At 45.3% G+C, this 20601-nt stretch overlaps 1 protein-coding gene across 1 annotated transcript in view; it reads left to right on the top strand.

Annotated features, from left to right (window-relative positions):
* Positions 1-20601, top strand: part of LOC134351004 (zinc metalloproteinase-disintegrin-like crotastatin) — a 98057-nt gene that overhangs the window by 27275 nt on the left and 50181 nt on the right. The window contains exons 5-9 of the mRNA XM_063056961.1: positions 2674-2750; positions 4848-5031; positions 6986-7048; positions 12438-12506; positions 15610-15779. Coding sequence (XP_062913031.1) covers positions 2674-2750; positions 4848-5031; positions 6986-7048; positions 12438-12506; positions 15610-15779 — 563 coding nt within the window. The remainder of the gene's footprint in view (positions 1-2673; positions 2751-4847; positions 5032-6985; positions 7049-12437; positions 12507-15609; positions 15780-20601) is intronic.

Genomic DNA, 20601 nt, shown 5'->3' with positions numbered 1-20601 from the left:
CGACCTGCTGAGTTTCTCCAGCGTGTTGTGAGTATTACGCAGCAGCAAGCAGGGGGTTGATGGGCTGAATAGCCTCCTTCAGAATCAGAATCAGGTTTATTATCACTGACAAACATCATGAAATTTGTTGTTTTGTGGGAGCAATACAGTGCAGTGCATAAAAAAATTACTAATAGTTTAAAAAATAAATAAATGGTGCAAAAAGAGCGAAACAGTGAGGCAGTGTTCATGGGTTCATAGACCATTCAGAAACCTGATGGCGGAGGGGAAGAAGCTGTTCCTACAATACTGAGTGTGTGTCTTCTTGTCGACAGTGGGAGGGTAGAAGTGTGCGACTGGCACCCCTTGCCCCAGGCCGCGCTGTGTTGATTTTAGAGTCCCCATTCCCATCTGGTTTACAAACCATTTAGATGGTACCCTTGGGAGCCTACAGAATGTGTGTGCTGATTAGCCCAGGGCAAGAATAGTTACTGAGTTAATTATCTACTCTAAAGCAGGTTTCTGCAGCAGGTTGCAACGTGTCTTGGAATGCACCATCACCAGCAGAGACAATCACAGCTCACCTGTAAACAAAATGTTCCAAGTGCTGGCGGTATCTGTCATTCCAATCATGCTCGTTTAACCCTCCGTAAATATAAGTGCAGCTCCTGCATCTGGACACCAAGGAAATTCTTCAGAAGAAAGGGTGCGTTGTAACCGTGCCTTAGTAAACAGTGGTGATAATGCTCATGTTCTGGCGATTCAGGCAAGTGTAACACTTGGCCAGTGGGCATTCCTGTGGTCAGTGTCTGAAATCACTTGACAGCAGGATCAGGCCCACCGTGTGACAGCAGCACTACCTGCTGCGTTCTAAGTGGTCACTGACAATCTCAGGCTACTTTTCTCAGAGCAACGCAATGTTTCTCAGCAGTGCCGTGCATTCACTTCGATTCTTAACTACAAGCTTGTCATGAAGTCACAGATGCAGCTCAGGAAACAGGTCCCTGAGTCCATTCCGACTATCAGCCACTCATTTTTACACTAACCCTTTGCTAGCCTATTTCATTCTCCCCACATTGATTCTCCCCGCAGACTCTCCCACTCATCCACCATCCAGTGGCTAAGTAACCTACCAACTTGCAAGTCTTTTGAGATGTGGCGGGGGGACTAGAGAATCAGAGGAGATCTATGTGATCAGAGGGAGAGCGTGCACACTCTATTGAGCAACACACAGAAAGAGCTGGAGGAACTCAGCAGGCCAGGCAGCGTCTATGGAAAAGAGTAAGCAGCCGACACTTCAGGCAGAGACCCTACGTCAGGACTATTCACTCTCGTCCATAGACGCTGCCTGGCCTGCTGAGCTCCTCCAGCGTTTTGTATATGTTGCTTGGATTTCCAGCATCCACAGATCTCCTCGTGCTTAAAACACCATGGAGGTCAGGCTGCTGGAGCTGAGAGGCAGTAGTGTGTCACATTATCAGCATTCCCAGAAAGTTAATGCACTCTACATCAATGCTGCATTCTAAGTTTTGTAACTTCAAAACATTAATCTAATTCAAAGGAAGACACAGGAGTCCCAAATGTGAATGTAACTTCTCCTCGGCCACCCATTTCCCAAATGGACATTGAATACCTGAACACTAACTCACTTTTCTATATTATTTCTGTTTTGCACTATTTTTAATTTAACTATTTAATATACTTGTATGTACTTAATCGTGTGGGCACGTGGCCAAGTGGTTAAGGCATTGGACTAGTGACCTGAAGGTCGTGAGTTCAAGCCCCAGCCAGGGCCTGTTGTGTCCTTGAGCAAGGCACTTAATCACACGTTGCTCTGCAACGACACTGGTGCCAAGCTGTATGGGTCCTAATGCCCTTCCCTTGGACAACATTGGTGTCGTGGAGAGGGGAGACTTGCAGCATGGGCAACTGCTGGTCTTCCATACAACCTTGCCCAGGCCTGCGCTCTGGAGACTGAAGACTTTCCAGGCGCAGATCTATGGTCTCGCAAGACTAACGGATGCCTTTTATTTTATTTTCATTTCATTTTATGTACTTACTGTAATTGATTTACTTATTTTTTGTTTTCTTTCTATATTATCATGTATTGCATTGTACTGCGGCAACTAAGATAACAAATTTCATGGCACATGCTGGTGATATTGAACCTGATTCTGATTCTGATGTCACATTGAGTTTACTTCAAGCAAGGCACGCCATATAACATGATGACGTATGCAATTCACGTATTTATGCATATAACCTGTAATAATTTATTTAAATGAACAAGAATGCTGAATTAACCAATATATATAAAAGATTACTCCAATATTACATTCACAACACTGTATATAGACTGCTACAATAAGAGACAATGTAGCTGAGAGCTTGGGCACTGTAAGCTCCAACAATCAGCTTAAGATCACTTGTCTTAATCGTTGGGTTAAGGATTAGTATTTTGCAGACCCCTAGAGGAAATTCCCTGCTCTTCTATCCTGACCTACATGTGGGAAGTGGAGACAGATCCAAGCTTCATCTAGCTCAGGCCTGGTCAACTGAGAGAAAAAAAACGCAATGTCTCTGTTAAACCACATGTTCTGTCAAGCTCCTTGTCATCAAACTCTTTTTGAAATGGATGCCACTGTGTGAAATGATTTGCTAACTATCCCATGCCCATTTCTCTGCCACATTTAGGATCATTGCTATTACCATGGTTACATAAAGGGGGACAACGACTCCGCGGCCAGCTTCAGCACTTGTGACGGACTCAGGTAAGGTAACGTCCCTCTGCCCAGGTCATTTCAGTACTGACAAAGCCATTCAGATAGTCACAGAGACAATGGCATGGAAGCAGGCCCTTCAGCCCTTTGAGGCCATGCTGAGCACCAGCCTCCTATTCTCACTCATCCTTCATTTTTATTCTCCTCACGTTCTCATTAATTCCTCAAAGATTCTATCACTCTCCTGCGTGCTAGAGTAGCCAGTTAACCTACCAACCCATTCATTGACTCTATGGGATCGCCTTTGGGATGTGAAAGAAAGCTGGAGCACATGTGGGGAAACCCACCCAGTTACAAAGAGAACAAGCTAACGGTATACTGACAGCACTGGGGGTTCGGATTGAACAGGATTGTTGATGCGTGGCAGCCGATCTGCTGTCTATGCCCCGAACTTTTAACAAGCAATGCACCGTGGTTGATGGGACTGGGCAGAACAACAGTTTGTCATGGACTAGATGGATCAGATGGCCTGTTCCTGTGCAGGAGTCCTTAATTTGTTGGTTTGAATAGACGATAAGACCACAAAGCATAGGAGCAGTTTTAGTCTATTTGGCCCATTGAGTCTGCACCACTATTCCATCATGGCTGCTTTATTATCCCTGTCAACCCCATTCTCCTACCTTCTCCTTTAACTAATCAAGACCCTATCAACCTCTGCCTCAAATATATCCAATGACTTGACGTGCACAGCTGTCTACGGCAATGAATTCCACAGATTCTCCATCCTCTGGCTAAAGAAATTCCTCCTTATCTCTGTTCTAAATGGGCGTCCCTCTATTCTGAGGCAGTTCCTTCCCACTATAGAAAACATCCTCTCTCTAGCTTGGCTTTTTAATATTGGATAGGTTTCAGTGACATCCCCTCTCATTTTTCTCTCCCATGAGCACAGGCCCAGAGCCATCAAACGCTCTTCATGCATTAACCTTTCATTCCTGCAGTCGTTCTCGTGAACCTCCTCTGGATCCTTTCCAATGCCAGTACATCTTGTCTTAGATAAGGGGCCCAAAGCTACTCACAGTACTCCAAGTGCAGTCTGACCAATGCCTTATAAAGACATTACATTCTTGCTCACAAGCACAAAATACTCTGCAGATGGTGGGGTCAAAGCAACACTCACGACACGCTGGAGGAACTCAGCAGGTCGGGCAGCATCTGTGGAAACGATGAGTCGACGTTTCGGGCCGGAACCCTTCGTCAGGACTGCTGACTGCTTACATTCTTGCTCTCTTATTCTAGTCCTCTCGAAATTAATGCTAGCATTGCATTTGCCTTCTTTACCACTGACTCGACCTGAAACTTAGCCTTCAGGCAATCCTGTGCAAGAACTTCCAAGTCCCATTGCACCTCTGATTTTTGAATATTGAAGTCTACACCTTTATTCCTTCTACCAAAGTGCATGACCATATACTTCCTTACACTATATATTCCATCTGCCACTTCTTTGCCCATTCTCCTAATCTGTCTAAGTCCTTCTAGAGCCTCTCTGCTTCCTCAACCTATCTTCATATTGTCCACAAACTTGGACACGAAGCCATCAATTCCAAGTCAGTGACGTGTAAGATGAAAAGGAACAGTATCAACACTGTCCCCTGCGGAATGCCACTAGTAACTGGCAGCCCCTTTATCCCACTCTTTGCCTCTTGCCAGTCAGCCAATCTTCTATTCATGCTAGCGTCTTTCCTGTAATACTATGAGCAGTTGGCTTGCTAAGCAACGTCATGTGCAGCTCCTTGTCAAAGTCCTTCAGAAAATCCAAGTAAACAACATCCACTGATTCTCCTTTGTCTATGCCATCTGTAATTTCCTCAAAGAGGTCGGATAGATTGTAAGGGAAGATGGAAACCATGCTGACTTTGGCCTATTTTATTTATTGTTTATTTAGTGGTTTAGCGAGGAGTAGGGTCTTTCAGCCCTTCGAGCAGCACTGCCCCAGCAAATTCCAACATCCCTGATTTAACTCGAACCTGAAAAAAAAAACAGGACAATTTGCAATGATATTGCTGCTTTTGGCTTGGGCTTCCTTGTTTGCTTAAGGTTCTGACCACAGCTAGAAAGTCCAACATTCTCTTTCGGTCTTTCTTTCTGTAGTGGTTATATCCGCACCGATGGCCAACGGTATCTAATAGAACCTCTAAAGGAATCGGTCAGCAATGAACACGTGCTCTATAGATATGAGGAGCTCGTGCTGCCACTGAAGACTTGTGGTGTGGTGAACACTTCGTGGGACAGTCCAGAGCCAGAAGTGGAAGAGACCTTTAATTCTCCAAGTGAGGTACGTTAAACCAAGTCAGCGCTTCATCAGCAACAGTACTGGGCATCAACTTATGGAAAGCAAGGTAAATTCCCCAACCCCTTGACTAGATTCCATTCTGCAACGATAATAGAAAAAGCAGGTGGGATGGCATCTGCGGATAGTAAGTGGAGGGTGTCTGGGATGCACTCTAGGGGAGACAATGGAAGCAAATACAATGAAGATGTTTAAAGGATTCTTAGATTAATAAGACGTAGGAGGAGAATGAGAAAGCAATGGAGTGAATTGGACATTGTGCAGGCCGAAGGGATTTGCTCAGCTCAATGTTTCATGAATTCAGCACAGGGTCTGTTCCTGTGATGGACTGTTCTATGTCCCAGCATGGATAACTCACCTCATTGCTGAACTCATGACTGAACACAACCTAGCAACTCATTTTCAAGGACTGTACAACTTATGTTCTCTGCGTTATTTACTTATTATCTATCTGTCTGTTTGTTTATCACTTATTTATTTACTTTTTGTTCTTTCTGAGCTTGCACAATATGTCTTCTTTTACGTATTTGTTTTATGTGCACGGCCTGTGTGTGCAGTTCTTCATCGATTCTATTGTATTTCTTATCCTACTGTAAATGCCTGCAAGAAAGTGAATCTCAGGGTACATTATTGTGACATAGATGTACTTAGATAATACACTTACAACAGGGAGCTTGGACAAGATGGGAGAATGATGTTGAGAGGAAAGTGACCTGGGCTGATTTTTGGAAAGCCGAACCACACCGCATCCAATTTCTCATCCAGGCAGTGTATGATGTGCTTCCAAGCCCATCAAACCTGCACACATGGGGCAAGGCAGAGTCATCTGCGTGCCCACTGTGCTCCAAGCGAGGAACCCTGGAGCACATCCTCAGCGGCTGTGCAAGGGCACTTGGTGAGGGGCGGTACAGGTGGAGGCATGATCAGGTCCTGAAGACCATCGCTGAAGCCGTCAGCGCAGGATTTGAGTGGGCGAAGCGGTCCCGACCCGCCAAGCGGACCATTGCCTTTGTCAGAGCTGGGGAGCAGCCAATACCTGCCAAAAGAACATCTGCAGGCATTCTGACCTCTGCAAGGGACTGGCAGCTGTTGGTGGACCTCAAAGGGCAGCTGAAGTTCCCCAACCATATCGCAGCCACCACCCTGCGACCAGACATTGTCCTAGTGTCTGAGTCTACTAAGCAAGTGGTGCTGCTGGAGCCGACAGTCCCATGGGAAGATAGCTTGGAGGAGGCCTTTGAAAGGAAGCTCTCCAAGTACGCAGGACTGGTCAGCAACTGTCAGCAGGCTGGATGGAGAGCGAGGTGTCTCCCAGTAGAGGCTGGTTGTAGGGGATTCGTAGCCCATTCTTTAGTTAGAGCCTTCAGCATTTTGGGCATCGAGGGAGAGAGGAAGAGGAGAGCCATCCGCAGTACCACCGATGTGGCAGAGAGGGTCTCAAGATGGCTGTGGCTCAAAGGAGGGGAGCCATGGAATCATAAGTAGCTAGCCATCTGGACACAAGCTGGGGTCTGATCAGCCCCGGCTGGGTCACCTGGAGGAGGTTGTATGATGTTGAAAGACCCGAAACACCCGATGATTCCAGGAACATCACTGAAGATGTGTCCAGAAGCATCAATAGATGTATGTACACAACTTTCAACTTTGAACTTTGAATGTTGGATGTTCTATTTTTCTCTCCGCAGGTTCTATCTGACCTGTTGAGTGTTTCCTGTTTTTATTTCAGAATTCCGGCATTTGGATTTTTTTTTAATCTTCATTTACAGTCGGCATTGTGCCTGTCAAATACCTGTATGTTCTAGCAGCAATTTGTTCACATCAGTGTTGATCTACAGTCTCGGATTATTTGTTTGCACATTTTGTTGGTTAGCAGTGGGAACAATGTCAATCATGAGAACCACCGGGGTCACGCTGTATTTACTGTACCTTTCTATTTCAGAGGAATGCGTTCCTGAAAGCAAAGAAATACATTGAAATGTATGTGGTGGCAGATTACTCAGAGGTGAGAGAAGCTCCTGCTAAACCGGGTGGTCAAAGCTGTTAATGGCACTGTTGATGGGGCTTCTCAGTTCAGTACAGTTTAGGGTGGCTTGTTGACCACACACAGTTCAAGAATTTAAATACAATACATACTTATTATTTTGAGTACATAGTATTAGTCCATGTAGAAAAGAACTTTGTATTTTATGTCTCAAACTTACTTACTGCCCGTCCTCCATCTCTGTCTGTATAGAATTCAATTGAATTGACATACATGAGGAGTAAAAATCTTTATGTTACCTCTCCATCTGAATGTGCAATGTGCAAATTATAGTAATCTGTAATAAATAGTATGTATAGTAAGATATACAACAGAGCAGTCAATATAACTTAGAAATACAATTGTGTTAGTGTGAATTAGACAGTCTGATGACCTGATGGAAGAAGCTGTCCTGGAGCCTGATGGTCCTGGCTTTAATGCTGTGGGACCATTTCTCAGATGGTAGCAGCTGGAACAGTTTGTGGTTGGGGTGATCCTTTGGGCCGTTTAATACACCTGTCACTGTAAATGTCCTGAATAGTGGGAAGTTCACATCTACAGATGTGCTGGGCTGTTGTGCTTTTCTCATCACCCAGCTGGTATGTACAGATCAATTGAGATCCTCAGTGATGTGTATACCAAGGAACTTGAAGCTACTCGCCCTCTCAGCCCCAAATCCACTAATGTCAATAGGACCGAGCCTGTCTCTGTTCCTCCTGTAATCCACATTGCTGTTTCTGTACCCAATTGCTTTTTCACCAGTCAGGATTGTTAGCCCTGAGCTGAACCCCTGGACCTGGAAGACCAGTGGACCACTCTTAGTCTGGCCCCTACCCTTTGACTTGTCTGGCACCAGTGACCCTACCAAGAGCCAAAGCATAAAGCCCTGACTCCAGCCGTTGTAGCTCTCTGGCTCATTGAGATATGCAAGCCTCCAAACCCTACGACAAGGGTTTGGCCCTCTTGGAGGATTGTTTTTTACAGGATTTCTTTTATACTGTATTTATATTTATTGCTTTTGTTTTTCTAAGTGGTATTCTTTATGTTTATTGTGCTGCATCAGATCTCCTTTACACTCAAGTACTAAACAATCTTGCATCTTGCATCTTGAAGTATTCCTGCATACTCGTTACCGTCCTGCTGGAAATTCTACAGAAGTATCTCTAGGAAATGTTGACATTTATGCATCGAGGTGCTCCACTTTTTCTCTGTTAATTCCTTGCAATGTTTGCTGTCACACTCAAATTCACACTTTCTTCCTTTCCAAGAAAGGGAGAATTGCACCCCCATTCTCCCAATAATCACTGGGTTTCCTCTGGATGCCCCAGTTCCATACCCTTAAAAACATCCCAAATAGGAACGAGCTGTTGTGTTAACTGTCCATTGTAAACTGCACTGAGTGTAGGCAGATGATGAAACGGCCAGGGAGGGTGTGAAATGACATGTTAGAAAAAGTAGATTCCAGGGACACGTGCTGCTTGGGGAGGTGGGGAGGTAGATACTCACAATGAATTTAGGAAGCATCTAGACATGCACCTAAGCATCACACGTAAAATGCTGGAGGAACTCAGCAGGCCAGAGCTGGGAAGTCAATTGGTGAAGGATTCACCATTTCCCATTCCTATTTTCCTCTCTCAACTATCTCCTTACCTGCCCATCACCTCCCTCTCGTGCTCCTCCCTCTTCCTCTCCTTCCACAGCCTTATCTTCTCTCCTATCAGATTCCCTCTTCTCCAGCCCTTTAACCCTTTCACCAATCAACTTCCCAGATCTTTACTCACCCCCCCCCGGGGTCCCCCAATCCTGATTTCACCTATCATCTACTACCTTCTGTTTATTCTTCCCCTACCCCCACCTTCTTGCTCTGAATGCTCAGCTCTTTCTCTAGTCCTGCCGAAGGGTCTCAGCCAAAAACTTCAACAGTTTACTCTTTTCCATAGATGCTGCCTGGCCTGCTGAGTTCCTCCAGCATTTCGTTTATGTTGCTTGGCTTTCTAGCATCTGTAGATTTTCTCTTGTTTGTGATTAGACATGCACCTAAATTCCCAGTGCATAGAATGTGATGGAGCTAATGGCACGTGGCCAAGTGGTTAAGGCATTCGACTAGCGACCTGAAGGTCATGAGTTCGAGCCCCAGCCGAAGCAGCCTGTTGTGTCTTTGAGCAAGGCACTTAACCACACATTGCTCTGCGACGACACTGGTGCCAAGCTGTATGGGTCTTAATGCCCTTCCTTTGGACAACATTGGTGTCATGGAGAGTAGAGACTTGCAGCATGGGCAACTACCCGTCTTCCATACAACCTTGCCCAGGCCTGCGCAATGAAGTGAAGACTTTCCAGGTGCAGATCCATGGTCTCACAAGAGTAACGGATGCCTTTAATGGCATAGATGTAGTGTTGTATGCCTCCATGAAAAGGCCATAAGACCGCGGGGCATAGGAGCAGAATTAGGCCATTCGGCCCGTTGAGTCTGCACCGCCATTTCATCAAGACTGATCCATTTCCTGTCCCATTTTCCCGTCTTCTCCTAGTAACCTTTCATGCTCTGACAAATCAAGAACCTGTCAAAGTCCGCCTTAAATACACCCAATGACCTGGCCTCCCCAGCTGCCTAAAGAAATTCCTCCTCATCTCCATTCTTAATAGATGACCCTCTATTCCAGATAGGAAAATAGAAAAGATCATCTCCATATCCACTCTATCAAGGCCTTTCAACATTCGATAGGTTTCAATGAAATTCCTCTCATTCTTCTAAATTCCAACAAGTAAAAGCCCAGAACCTTCAAATGCTTTTGATATGACAAGCCTGTCTATCCAGGAGTCATTCTCAAGGATATCCTCTGAACCTTCTCCAATGTCAGCATATCCTTTCTTAAATTAGGTGCCCAGAACTGCCCAGGTGAGGACTCTCCAGTGCCTGATAAAGCCTCAGCATTACATCCTTGCTTTTATATTCTAGCCATCACAATATGAATGCTAACATTGCATTTGCCTTTCTTACCACCAACTCAACCTACAAATGAACCTTTAGAAAATCCTGTATAAGGAATCCCAAGTCCCTTTGGACTTTGGATTTTAGAATTTTCTCCTTGATTAGAAAATAGTCTATACTTTTATAACTTCTACCAAAGTGCATGACCATACACTTCCCAGAAATGCATCCACTTGCTACTTCTTTGCCCATTCTCCTAATCTGTTAAAGTCCTTTTGAAGCCTCCCTTCTTCCTCAACAGTACCTGCCCATCCACCTCTCTTCATATCATCTGCATACTTGGCCACAAAACCATCAATTCTGTCATCCAAATCATTGACATACAACGTAAAAAGAAGAGGTCCCAACATCGACCCCTGCTGAACATCACTAGTCAATGGCAGCCAATCAGAAATGGCTCCCTTTCTTTCCTCAAGTTAGTATCTTTCCTGTAATACTACGGGCTCTTATCTTGCTAAGAAACTTCATATGTGGCACCTTCTGAAAATCCAAGTACACAACATTCATAGATTCTTCCTTGTCTATCCTACTTGTTATTTTCTCAAAGAATTCTAACAGATTTGTCAGGCAAGATTTTCCCTTAAGGAAACCATGCTGATTTTGGACTATTTCATCATGTGCTTCCATTTACCCTGAGACCTCATCCTCTACAACCAACTCTAACATTGTCCCAGCCATTGAAGTTGGACTAACTGGCCTATAATTTCCTTTCTTCTGCCTCCTTCCATTCTAGAAGAGTAGTGTGACATTTGCAATTTTCCATACCTGCAGAACTATGCCAGAGTCTCGCAATTCTTGAAAGATCTTTACTAATACCTCCACAAGTCCTTCAACTACCTCTTTCAGAACCCTGGGTGAGGTCCATCATTCAGAAGGCGGTGTGTGCTTTCACGTTGACCAGGCCCAGCACATGAGTGATAGAGAAGTTCAAGATGAGCACCAACTTCCGCACTTTTGACTGTTTAATTAGAATGGGCCCTTTTCTTTTTGTTACTCTTTACTAACTCTTCAGTTAAGATTCATAAATATAATTCCTTTAATCGTATGCAGTGCACTGTCTGTCATTTCGTGGCATTAATTTGTAACAGGTTTAGGACCGAGTTTTGGGATGGAATCAAGCGCAGCTCAATCTCACAAGTTTGGCAGGGCCAGAGGTTGCCTTCCCTAGACTTACGTAGCCAAGGAAACCAAGGTGGTTTCATTTGCTTTTATGTTGACTTTGTAGCCATGATTGTGTAACTTGCTTTTAGAATACTTCTTCTTTGGGATGTATCCAGCCTGTGCCTTCCTAATTGCTCCCAGGAACTGCAGCCATTGCTACTCTGCCATTCACCTGATAGTGTCCCCTTCAAATCAACTTTGACCAGGTCCTCTCTCATGCCTCTGAAATTCCCTTTACTCTGCTCTAATACTGATACATCTGACTTTAGCCTCTCCTTCTCAAATTGCAGGTAAATTTATGATCATTGCCTCCTTTACCTTAAGCTCCCTAATAATGCCATGACTTTGAAAATAGTGGTGGAATGGGTTTGGTAAATCGTCTGAAAGCTAATATAGACTCAATGGGCTGACAGGCTTTGTTGTACTCCTTAAGGAAATATGAGAAATGTACCTTTAGGGACATTGATTGATTAATCAGCTTAATTAATACTGCAATGGCTGAACTTGAAGTTCAATTGTAGAATTGTTCAAATGAAGCAAACCTAATTGTGTTCAGCTAGCCCCCACACTTATTTATCATGCAATAACCAAATTGCCTCAGGTAGTGCAGCAGATTGTAGAGCTGCCTCGTTGCTCCAGTGACCCTGGTTCAATCCCAAACTCAGATGCAGTCGGTGTGGAGGTTGCACGATCTCCCTGTGACCACGTGAGTTTCCCTTGGGTGTTCCACTTTCCTCCCATATCCTAATAAAGTGCATGTAGGTGGGTTAATTTGGAACTGCTGCCGATCACCCCTTAGTATAGGTTGGTGGCAGGAAAGTTGAGTGGCTCGGTGAGTTAATGAGAGAGAGCATGAGAGGTAAGAGAGAGAAAGAGAGGGGAAGAGTGAGAGGAGAGTGAGGGGTAGATAGAGAGAGACAGGGAATGGGAATGTGACTGCTCAGAGAGCTGGCACAAGACCAATGCCGCAGGAACCTCTGATACGACATACATTGAGAGTATTGTCTGGGGATAATTGACAGGTACTGTTTGTAAGGTTATAGTGGAGCTAGCATCATAAGGTCTTTGGACAGACCTCTGCTTAATATTTCACATGAAAGGAAATGCAAAATTTCCACTTCAGTGGACACAGAGACGACACTCTGTATGTTCAGCTGTTTGCTTCAGTTAATCTTGATGGACTAAAGACTAATAACTCCTCTTCTTTCTATTTCACAGTTCCGGAAGTTTGGTTCTGTTGAAGCAGTGAGGAACAGAGTGTTTGAGGCAGTCAATCACATCAACCTGGTTGGTAACTCTTATAACCTCTAGCTTCTGTGAAAATGTTCCTGCTGACTAGTTGGACAGAAACACTTTGAACTGCACAGGGCTCTCTTGCACCACTTCAATTGCTATTTTTATCCCTTTCTACATCATGTTTGTTATGTTTTCTTCATTCTTATGGGATTTCAGGAGTAAAGCAACACATCCAATTGTGCTTGCTATGTCCAGTTGTCTCACTGGAAGCTATGTCATCTCTGACCGCGGTTTTGTCCTGGTGACCTCTCTGTTAAATAGCTGCTTCTGTGTTACTCACTCCTTCCATCCGAGACTAGGCAGTGACAATCATGGACTTCTTTGTTGCTTATTGATGCTATGTTTTGAATATTAATAAAAGGAGGTGCCATATAGACAGTCCTAGCAGTCAAGATTAAGAATACCTTTTGTTGTGGTAATGGAAACACAGCATTGGACTTGCACACAGCATCTCCCACAACACCTTCATGGAAATCTGTTTGATTCTTGTCGCAAGTTAACCCCACTTCTCTCAGATTTTTCTTTTGAAATCCAGCTGGGAGAGAACATTGTCAATGCCTCATAGCTGAAGGATGTGAATCTCTTAGTGCAGCACTCCATCAGCTTTGCCCTGAGACTGTAGGCCCAGGTGTTGAACGCAGGTCTCTGGAGTGGGACAGGAATACCAGAGATGGGAGTGCAGTTATCTGAGCTCCTGAGTATAGTCTGCAAGGATAGAGTCGTAGAGTCATAGAGCACTACAAAGACCCCTTGGTCCTTCCAACTCATGCCACTATTATTCTGCCTAGTCCCATCGACCAGCATTCAAACCATACCCCTCTCATCTATGTACTTATCCAGACGTCTCTTCATTGATGCAATCAAATCTGCATCCACTCCACGTGGTGTCTTTGTCCCGATATTCACCCAGAGCATAAACACATAAGAAACAGAAACAGAAGAGGCCATTCGGCCTCTCATATCCCTGCTCACTATATCAAGTCACAGCAGACTTCAGCCTCACTTTCTTCCACCATAGTTATCATTGGTTCATAATCGCCACTTGTACGGAGTTAGAGTGGAAAGATTTTGTTTGGATTCCATTCAGGTAGGTCATTCCCATGTAAGCACAGAAGGGAAATAACATGGAATGCAGAATATTGTGTTACAGTTGCAGAAAAAGGGTAGGGCAGGTAGGCAAATAACGTGTTAGGGCCTCCACAGGGTAGATTGGGTGATCAGGAGTTCACCTTCAATATATATTGAGGTCTATTCAAGTGTCTTAGAACAGTGGAATGGACACAGTCTTTGCACCTTCTGGTACATACACTCAAACTTTTGAATCTTCTGTCCAATGGGACAGAGAAGAAGAGAGAATATCCAGAATACTAGGGATCCTTGATTATGCTGGCTGCTTACCCAAGGCAGTGGGAATTATAGACGGTGTCAATAGAGTGGAAGCTGCGTTTATCCTACATCCTTGATTAACTTAATGTCCCAACTCAGCTTTGAAGATATTCAACATCTCAGCATCCATAGTCCTCTTGGGTGGGGAATTCCAAAGGGTTACCACCTTCTTGGTGAAGGTTTTTCCTCTCACCTCATTGCTGAATGGCTGACCATTTATCTTCACAGTGTGCTCCTGGTTCCTAAGCACTCCAGCCAGTCGGAACAACACTGTGTGCAGTTTTGCTCACCTACCTACAGAAAAGATGTAAATAAGGTTGAAAGAGTACGGAGAAAATTTACAAGGATGTTGCTGGGTCTGGAGGACCCGGATTGAATAGGTTAGGATTGTATTCCTTGGAACATTGAAGATTGAGAAGAGATTTGACAGAGGTATACAAAATTGTGAGGGATACAGATAGGGTAAGTGCAAGCAGGCTTTTTCCACCGAGGTTGCGTGGGACTACAACTAGTGGTCATGGGTTAAGTGTGAAAGGTAAAAAGTTTAAGGGGAGCATGAGGGAAAACTTCTTCATTCAGAGGGTCATGAGAGTGTGGAATGAGCTGCCAGAGCAAATGGTGCATGCAAGCCCAATTTTGACATTTGAGAGAAGTTTGGATAGGTACATGGATGGCAGCGGTAACGAGGGCTGTGGTCCCGGTGCAGGTCAGTGGGAGTGGGCAGTTTAACTAGTTCAGTATGGACTAGATTTACTGGAGGGCCTGTTGTGTAGTACTTTTCTATGACTCTATGACATCCACCCGTAAAGCACCACAAGATTACTGCGCATTTTGACAAGCTTCACTGATCATCCTTTGAAACCCCATCTGCTCATACACAATCCTAACGTTCAGCTTTAGAGAAGCCATTGACAAACTGTGCAGATGAATTCCAACCCAACCCAAACCAAAAGGTGATTGGACAGCTATGATCCCGGTGCTGGTCAATGGGACTAGGCAGAAGAATGGTTTGGCACTATTAGATGGGCCAAAGGGCCTGTTTCTGCACTATAGATTTCTATAACTATGACTCTATGACTAATACACATTATCCCTTTGCTGGTTATTTTCTCAGTGCAGGCCACTTCTTGCTGACGTAAACAGGAACTCTGGAAGCATTGAAATCTGTTTGGTGATTACACTCACTCTGCAAATGACGTTCAGTTCTGAGGGACTATCATTTCACTCTACACTTCCCTTTTCAGTTGTTGACTGACTGGCAGAGTGCCCATGGCTCACACTGTCTAAAAACTGATCACAGATCTTCCAAGCACCATTGCAGTTGGCACAGGACCTCAAAGCCATGTCTACTATGTAACGATGGGCACACATCTAGTGTACCTGGTATTGGCCGAGCATACTACCCTGCGCTCAGTGGTGTTGGGAGGAGTGCTGGCAGCAGCTGCATGTGATATTGGGCAGGGTTGTACCATCTGGTGTACAGTGAAGTTGAGAAGATTCATATGTATTTGGAAGATTACACAGACTTTAAATGGTATCGCATCCTTTCTCATCTAGAAATGGCAGAGATAGTCTAACGATGTCATTTTGTGCGGCGGGACAAAGGAACTCACCACACCAGCTCAGGAGGGATTGGATATAAGAGAGGGTTACACTGTATCATAATGAACTGCAGAAAATACAGAAACTTGCATCTCTTTTTCCACAGTTGTACAGGCCACTAAGAACACACGTGGCTTTGATTGGCCTGGATATCTGGTCCAAAGGAGATAAAATAACCGTTGTAACCGATCCCAACAGAACTCTGAGAGACATGTTGACGTGGCGTAAAACAAAGCTGCTACCGGTTAAGGAACATGACAACATCCAATTCATCACGTAAGTACTGGAGCCACCGCGACAACATCTTCCTTTCACTTGCTGTTTCACCTCCTTCTGCAAGAGGCCCACACGATCACCGAGGTCGGAAGAGAAACCAATATCCGTTCTGACTCTGAATGCAAAATCCTTTGCCTTTTGTACATTTAACCTCCACATAGACAAGTACGGAGAACATGGATATGGTGCACGGCCTCATATACACACACGCACATTCAAGAAAACACATGCTCAGTCACCAAGTTGGAGCAGAGGGGGCTGATGGAAGTTTGTGAGATTGTGAAGGACTTAAGTTTAGGTGACAACTGGCAACTTTTTTCCCAGGGTTAAAATGTCGAATGCCAGGGGGCATGTACTTAAGGTTAGAGGAGGAAAGTTCGAAGGAGATATGTGGGGCAGGTTATTTTTACACAGAGAATGGAGGGTGCCTGCAAACTGGTGCCATTACAGGTGGTAGGAGTAGATACAACAGAGGTGTTTAAAAAGTTCTTTGGTAGGTACATGAACATGTAGAGAATGAAGGGATATGGACCGTGTGCAAGCAGGAAGAATTAGTTTAATCCAGCATCACTATCTTAATTAATTAGGTACAAAAGCGTAGGCCGAAAAGCCTGTTCCTGTGCTAAATTCTGTGTAGAATGCATGAACATACATGGAGTGGCAACTTTATTAGTTATCTGCTGCATCTATTACAGTGGTCATTGGGCATATAAATTTCTAGCTTTCTACTTCACACCTCTCCCCTCCTGGTTTCACCTGTTGCTTACCATCTTGTACTACTTCTTCCCCTCCACCCCACCTTCTTGCTCTGACTTCTCATCTTTTTCTCCAGTCCTGATGAAGGGTCTCGACCCGAAACATCAGCTGTTTACACTTCTCCATCGATGCTGGCCTGGCCTGCTGAGTTCCTCCGGCATCTTGTGTGCGTTGCTTTGGCTTTCCAGCTTCTGCAGATTTTCTCGCATTTGGGCCGCTGTGTGTCCGTTCATGCTCTTCTGCTGCTGTAGCCCGTCCACTTGAAGGTTTGACAAGTTGTGCATTCAGAGATGCTTTTCTGCACACCTCTGTTACAACATGTGTTTATTTGAGTAACCGTCACCTTCTTGTCAGCTTGAACCAGTCTGGCAATTCTTCTCTGACCTCTCTCATTAACACAGTACTTTTTGCCCACAGAACTGCTGCTTACTGGATGTTTTCTGTTTGGCACACCGTTCCCTGTAAACTCCAGAGACCGAGTCCAAAACACAGGGGTAGTGACTTAGTAACTGGACACAGAGGCAAACCAGCTAGTCCTTGTTAACACTCACAATTGTGCTTCACGTCTACTTCCTCACACCATACATTTGTCTATAAGCACACCCGTGGCCAAGTGGTTAAGGTGTTCGTCTAGTGATCAGAAGGTTGCTAGTTCGAGCCTTGGCTGAGGCAGCGTGTTGTGTCCTTGAGCAAGGCACTTAACCACACATTGCTCTGCGACGACATCGGTGCCAAGTTGTATGGGTCCTAGCGCCCTTCCCTTAGGCAACATTGGTGGCGTGGAGAGGGGAGACTTGCAGTATGGGCAACTGCCGGTCTTCCATACAACCTTGCCCAGGTCTCACGAGACTAACGGATGCCTATACTATACTATACACTACTCCATCCATCTACGTCACACACAAGGACAATAGTCTCAGGTCAAGGATTGCATTGGTGAAAAAAGTTAACTTCACTGTGGGACAGATCGCTTAAGGGGTTTTCACCAGCTGAGTGCAATATATAAAGCATCAGGCTGGACAACTTAGACGACCGAGCCACGGGAAGCAGCGATCTGCAGGAACATCTTGCATCGGTTCAACCGTTCTGCGTTAGTTACTCGGGAACAGGAGGAAAAATTATAGCATTTACTAAAAATAGCACTCAGTTGGGGAGAGGTAATGTAAAGAATGGCTAATTATCACCACTAACTTCCTGAATATGCCTTAAAATGTAGCATAAATAAGCTTCCTGGCGATCTGCATCCTGTCTTGACACCTCTCCCCACCCACCAGCCCCCACCACCCACCGTCTTCCTGCTGAGGTTTGAAACCTTAGACTCAGTCATGAGAACCGCAGACTACTGGGTTATCATTAAGTGCACATCTGCTTTACTGACCTTCTTCAAGGAGGGAGGGAGGAAGTCCCAAATCGTGAGACTTGGAAGAGATGAGATCAATCATGGTGGCAATTTAGTTGCAGAAGTCATATTGGAAGCACTGGTGTTCAGTACAGATGTGAGAGGGAATGAACTGTCCAACGTTTGTTCACTGGCATTTAACCACGCCTGATATTAGTAGCCTCATAGGTTTCAAGGTTTCATCTGTCCCCTGGTTTCCCCACATGATATTAGTAGCCTCATAGGTTTTGTCAGTCTTCTGGTGTCCTCTGGTTTCCTCGCATATCCCAAAGATGTGTGAGCTGGCCACTTTAAATTGTGCACGGTCATGGGGGGGAGGGGGGAGTTGACGAGAGTGGGATGAGTGCATGTGCATGCTTGATGAACAGCACAACCTTAATGGACTGAAAGGCCTACTTCCAAGCTCTATGATTTTCTGACTCTAAAACGAGAATGAATATGTCAACCCTACCCCTTCTCTGACACCACCAACTCTCCTCCCTCTGATCCCAGCTGTAACCACTGCCATGTTTTCTCCTCTCCCTCTGATCTTCTTCTCTCTGAGGCAGATGTTCTGTCCTCGACAAGGGCCTTACCCTTGTCCCCGGTCACCCACACCTAGTGAGTTCCGCACCTGCTACAACCCTGAGCGCTTCTTCCGTTGCCTCCGTCTCTGAGGCCACTTCTATGGCAAGAATCCCCCACCCCACACGATGACCCCTTCTTCCATCTCCAACCCTTCTCCTCTTCTCGGGCACCCGCTCTAGACCTTTTCATCTCTAATTGCCGACAAGACATCAATCGGCTCAACTTTAGCATTCCCCTCTCAAATATCGATCCTTACTCTCTCTGAATGCACTGCAGTCCACTCTCTCTGCACCAATCCCAATCTTGCCATCAGACCTGCAGACAAAGGGGGGTGGTGTTGTAGTGTGGCAGACTGACTTCTACCTTGCTGAGGCCAGACAGCAACTCTCAGACACCTCATCTTACCTACCACTTGAAAAGGACTCCACTCCAGATCATCAGAACATTGTCTCTGAAACCATCGCTAACCTCATCAAGTCTGCAAACTCCCACTCTCTGCCACTAAACTCATAATTCCCTTACACTGCACTGCTCATTTCTACCTCCTATCCAAGCTCCACAAACCTGACTGTCTGGGTAGGCCCATGGTATCTGCCTGCTCCTGCCCTACTGAACTTGTGTCTGCATACCTGGATTCCATTCTTTCCCACTTAATTCAGCCCCTTCCCAACTATATCCACAGCTCTTCACATGCTCTCAATCTCCTCAACATCTTTCAATTCCATGGTCCTGACCACCTCAGTTTACCATGGATGTCCAGTCCCTACACACTTCAGTCCCCTATCAAGAAGGCCGTAAAGCACCTCACTTCTTTCTCAACAGAAGACCCAAACAGTTCCCCTCCTCCACCTGGCAGAACAGGTCTTCAACCGCAAAAAATTTCTCCTTTGGTTCCTCCCACTTTCTCCAGACTCAAGGGATAGCCATGGGCACCTGCATGAACTCCAGCTTTGCCCACCTTTTTGTTAGTTACATCGAACAGTCCATGTTCCAAGCCTTTCATGGTAGTGCTCCGCAACTCTTCCTGCAATACATTGATGACTTCATTGGTGCTGCTTCCTTCACCCATATTGAGATCATCAATTTCATCAACTTTGCCTCCAACTTTCACCATGCCCTTAAATTCAGTTGGTCTATTTCTGACACCGCCCTCCCCTTTCTCAACCTCTATGTCTCCATCTCTGGAGACAAACTGTCTACCAACACTTTTATAAACCTACCGGATTCCATGGTTACCTCTTCTCACCATGTCTCCTGTAAAAATGCTACACTCACAACGCGCTGGAGGAACTCAGCAGGTCGGGCAGCATCCGTGGGTAAAAATGCTATTCCCCTTTCTCAGTTCTTTTATCTCTTCTGCATCTCTTCCTAGGATGAGGCTTTGTTTCCTTTCCAGGACATTAGAGATGTCCTCCTTCTTCAATGAGCAGGATTTCCCTTCCTCCACCATTGATGCTGCCCTCAACTGCATCTCCACCATTTCCTGGACATCCACGCTCACCCTATCTCCCTGCTGCTTTAACAGGGATAGAGTTCCTTTTGTCCTCACCTACCATCCCTTGAGCCTCTGCATCCAACATATCATTCAGTCATCTCTAATGGGATCCTACTGCCAAACACATCTTTTCCTCCACCTCCCCCCCCCACACCCATTTTCCACTTTCCATAGGAATCACTCTCTCTATGATTCCTTTGTCCATTCATTCACCCCCCCCCCCCCACTCATCTGCCTCCTGGCACATATCCATGCAAGTGAGATAAATGCTACACCTGCCTATTTAGTTCCTCCCTTACTCTATTCAGGGCTCCAAACAGTCCTTCTGGGTAAGGCAACATTTCACCTGCGAATTTGTTGGGATTATCTACTGCATCCGGTGCTACCGATGCAGCCTCCTCTACACTAATGAGACCCGACGTAAATTTGGGGACCGCTTTGTCAGTCACCTCCCCTCCATCTGCCAAAAGCGGGATTTCCCAATGGCCAGCCATTTTAATTCCTATCCCCATTCCTGTTCTGATATGTCGGTCCATGGTCTCCTCTTTTGCCGCAATGAGACCACTGTCTTTATAGCCTCCCACTTGATGGCATGAACATCAATT

Source organism: Mobula hypostoma, chromosome 8, assembly GCF_963921235.1.
Source record: "Mobula hypostoma chromosome 8, sMobHyp1.1, whole genome shotgun sequence".
Lineage (NCBI taxonomy): Eukaryota > Metazoa > Chordata > Chondrichthyes > Myliobatiformes > Myliobatidae > Mobula > Mobula hypostoma.
The sequence above is the reverse complement of the archived record's forward strand: the minus strand, read 5'-3'. Positions and strand labels throughout refer to the sequence as shown.